Consider the following 3,554-nt stretch of genomic DNA (forward strand, 5'->3'; position numbering starts at 1 on the left):
CCCGAGCCCATTTTTCTGCTGGCAGAGGTTGCAGCGTGTGTTCTGAACTTCGGATGGTAACTGCAGTGGACATTTTCTCACTTACAGGTAAAGTAGCTGGAATCTGTGATGTATCGATTCTGTAACGCTGATGAACTACAGTTTATCTATCTATCAATCTATCTATCAAGACAGGTGGATAGAATATGTATAATTTTTATTATGTATACGTATATATACAAAAAGAAGTTAATCTATTATTATCTTATGTGGCTAACTTGTTCCTCTATATCTCTCTCTCTCTCTCTGTATATATATATATATATATATATATATATATAGAGAGAGAGAGAGAGAGAGAGAGAGAGAGAGAGAGACAAACATAATACCCACACGCGCGCGCGCGCGCACACGCACACACACACACATATATATATATGTGTGTGTGTGTGTGTGAGTGTGAGCTGTTTATGCATAACTATTTATCCAGCTAGTTTCTTCCTGAAGCCAGACCAGATGTGAAGGGTTTCCTTGCATCGTATGGAACAACAAGTGGAAGTACGGAAAACACACACACACACACACACACACACACACACACACACACACACACACACACACACACACCAAAAAAACAACCGTTATTGTCAACGTTGTCCATATCTGACATTGGTTTTTTTCTTCTTCTTCTTCTGTGACATCGTTCTTTCTGGCCAGTACATAGTGATTAAGTCAGTCCCGTGAAAACGACATTGAAATCAGCCAGGTAAGACGAGCGAGGAGAGAGAGAGAGAGAGAGAGAGAGAGAGAGAGAGAGAGAGAGAGAGGATATCTGGGCTGCATGTACACTGTCGCAGTCAATATTTTCTTGCAGTTCAGCTGTTGTTGTTTTTCCCCCATCCGGTTTATCATTCGGAGTTCTTATCTTGGTGGGCCAAAGATAAACCAAAGCGGATGTTAAGACTTTGTGTAAAACGTTTCTTCCGTGTGTGTGTGTGTGTGTGTGTGTGTGTGTGTGTGTGTGTGTGTGTGTGTGTGTGTGTGTGTGTGTGTGTGTGTGTGTGTGTGTTTACACTTGCACATTGCCATTCGTACAATGCTGATTGTCTTTTCATATCCGTCAAGTGATTTGTTCAATGTCTTCATAATTCTCTTCGCATCTGTTTATTGATGCCTGTGATTTATGTTCGTGCATTTTAATTGATTTTTTTTTTTACATTTCGTAAGTCGCTTTCTATTCTTTCTTATGTAGGCGCTGTTAATAGCCCTCATGATTTGCCTTTTTGTATATTGCTCAATTTCCACGTTATTTTTTTTATTCATATTTCTCATTTTCCCCGAAAATGTTTATATGTGTTATTTTCACAATTTTCTTTTGGTATGAATTACTCACTGTCCTCAAAGGTTTCCACACGTAATATATGATAGTGAGTCGTGTCTGACTGTGGCAATCAGAGTCGTGTCTGACTGTGGCAATCAGAGTCGTGTCTGACTGTGGCAATCAGAGTCGTGTCTGACTGTGGCAATCAGAGTCGTGTCTGACTGGCAATCAGAGTCGTGTCTGACTGTGGCAATCAGAGTCGTGTCTGACTGTGGCAATCAGAGTCGTGTCTGACTGTGGCAATCAGAGTCATGTCTGACTGGCAATCAGAGTCGTGTCTGACTGTGGCAATCAGATTCGTGTCTGACTGTGGCAATCAGAGTCGTGTCTGACTGTGGCAATCAGAGTCGTGTCTGACTGTGGCAATCAGAGTCGTGTCTGACTGTGGCAATCAGAGTCGTGTCTGACTGGCAATCAGAACAGGGGAGGAGGTAACTACTATCTGGGCTAGAATTGGATGACAGTGGACAGTGTATTTATTACCCAAGTAACACCCCCCGGAGCTGTTGTGCTGACCACCTTGTTGTACTGCTGTGAAACATGGACGACGTATCGCCGTCACATTCAACAACTTGAGCAGTTTCACCAGAGATGCCTACAAAAAATCCTCAGCATAAAGTGGCAAGACAGGGTCTCCAACCTCCAGGTTCTGAGAGAGGAGCGGCCTGCCCAGCATCGAAAGCCTGCTGATCCAGTGCCAGCTACGCTGGACAGGACACGTTGTCCGCATGCCAGACAGCAGGATCCCGAAGATGCTTTTGTATGGCCAGCTGAAGGAAGACCACCGCGATCTTGGAAGACCCTGCAAGCGCTTCAAGGACACCTTGAAGACAAACCTCAAAGCCTGTGACACAGACATCGCTTCCTGGGAAACAAATGCCCTTGACCGCTCTCGCTGGAGGATGCTGTGCTCTAGTGGCATAAAGACGTTTGAAAACAAGAGAACGCTGGCCATAAAGGAGAAGCGTGAGCGAAGGAAGCAGGGCTCAACTTCTGGAGACGTTTTCCCGTGCAACACCTGTGGAAAGTGCTGTGCATCCAGAATCGGCCTCTTCTCCCATATGAGGACACACACCGACAGATAAGCCTGCCTGCCTACTCATCCGTTGGTCCGACGGGACACTTCATGAACACACCCCACTCTCTCGGCCGAGAGGGTTTTAGGACAGTCGGCGTTGGGGATGGTTCCCAAAGGCCAAGTAGCCCACAAGGCTGCAGCACTAAGAGCCAGTGCAATCTTGGACCCCTGGACTGAGTCATAGTACTTCACAGAAAGACTAAGCTGTAAATGACTTCCCATTGCAGTGGAGAAACCATTGATCTTGCAGCTCTTGCTTTGCAGTTTGGCCCAAATGTAAGATTATCTCAATCTGTGATGTAAGCTGAGTGTTGCACCGGGAGGGGTAGCCTCAGTTGATAAGTCGTTCAACTCATCTCTGCGGGTAATTGTTCTGGGTGGGCTTTTCATTCAAACGTCGAGCCGTTTCCACACAAGCGCACTGGCCGATTGGTTAAAGCGTTGGACTTTCAATCTGATGGTCCCGGGTTCGAATCTCGGTAACGGCGCCTGGTGGGTAAAGGGTGGAGATTTTTCTGATCTCTCAGGTCAAAATATGTGCAGAGCTGCTAGTGCCTGAACCCCCTTCGTGTGTATACGCACGCAGAAGATCAAATACGCACGTTAAAGATCATATAATCCATGTCAGCGTTCGGTGGGATATGGAAACAAGACCATACCAGCACCATGCACAACCCCGAAAACGGAGTATGGCTGCCCACATGGCGGGGATAAATATACAAAACGGTCATACACGTAAGATGTTACACGTCTGTTTTAGTGTCTATGTGTGCGTGCCTGAAACCTGATTGAATGAGATAGGAAACGAATGATGATGAACGCGCCCAAACGGCAGCTAACAGTCGGCTCTACCCAGGTAGGCAGCCTGTTGTGCAAATGACCCCCGAGCTTAGAGCTCAGAGCTTAGAGCTTGGTCTCTGACCGAGGACAGGCGCAATGTATAAGTAACCATAATCAATTATCATTCATCGATCATTCAGTAACCATTCCTTGGAAGCATGGAAGCCAGCCTGATCCGGAGTGCCGTGTGGGCTTTCCTTGCCATCGCTTGCTTCACGCAGACTTCACTGCTCGTTCTCTTCACCGTCAAACACGTACAGCGTCACAGAGAGCTCC

The 3,554-nt window shown here is 46.3% G+C and overlaps 1 protein-coding gene across 2 annotated transcripts in view; it reads left to right on the forward strand.

Annotated features, from left to right (window-relative positions):
- The window catches only part of LOC143289994 (MAM and LDL-receptor class A domain-containing protein 1-like), a 34,651-nt gene continuing 31,097 nt past the window's right edge, over positions 1-3,554 (forward strand). The window contains exons 1-2 of one of the 2 annotated variants that reach the window (XM_076599288.1): positions 1-87; positions 3,419-3,554. The exon at positions 3,419-3,554 is cut by the window's right edge and continues 62 nt beyond it. In XM_076599288.1, the coding sequence (XP_076455403.1) occupies positions 3,437-3,554 (118 nt within the window). In that variant the 5' untranslated portion in view covers positions 1-87; positions 3,419-3,436. The remainder of the gene's footprint in view (positions 88-3,418) is intronic. The other variant, XM_076599289.1, reaches the window with a different exon arrangement.

The sequence above is a fragment of the Babylonia areolata genome, chromosome 14 (genome assembly GCF_041734735.1).
Source record: "Babylonia areolata isolate BAREFJ2019XMU chromosome 14, ASM4173473v1, whole genome shotgun sequence".
NCBI lineage: Eukaryota > Metazoa > Mollusca > Gastropoda > Neogastropoda > Buccinidae > Babylonia > Babylonia areolata.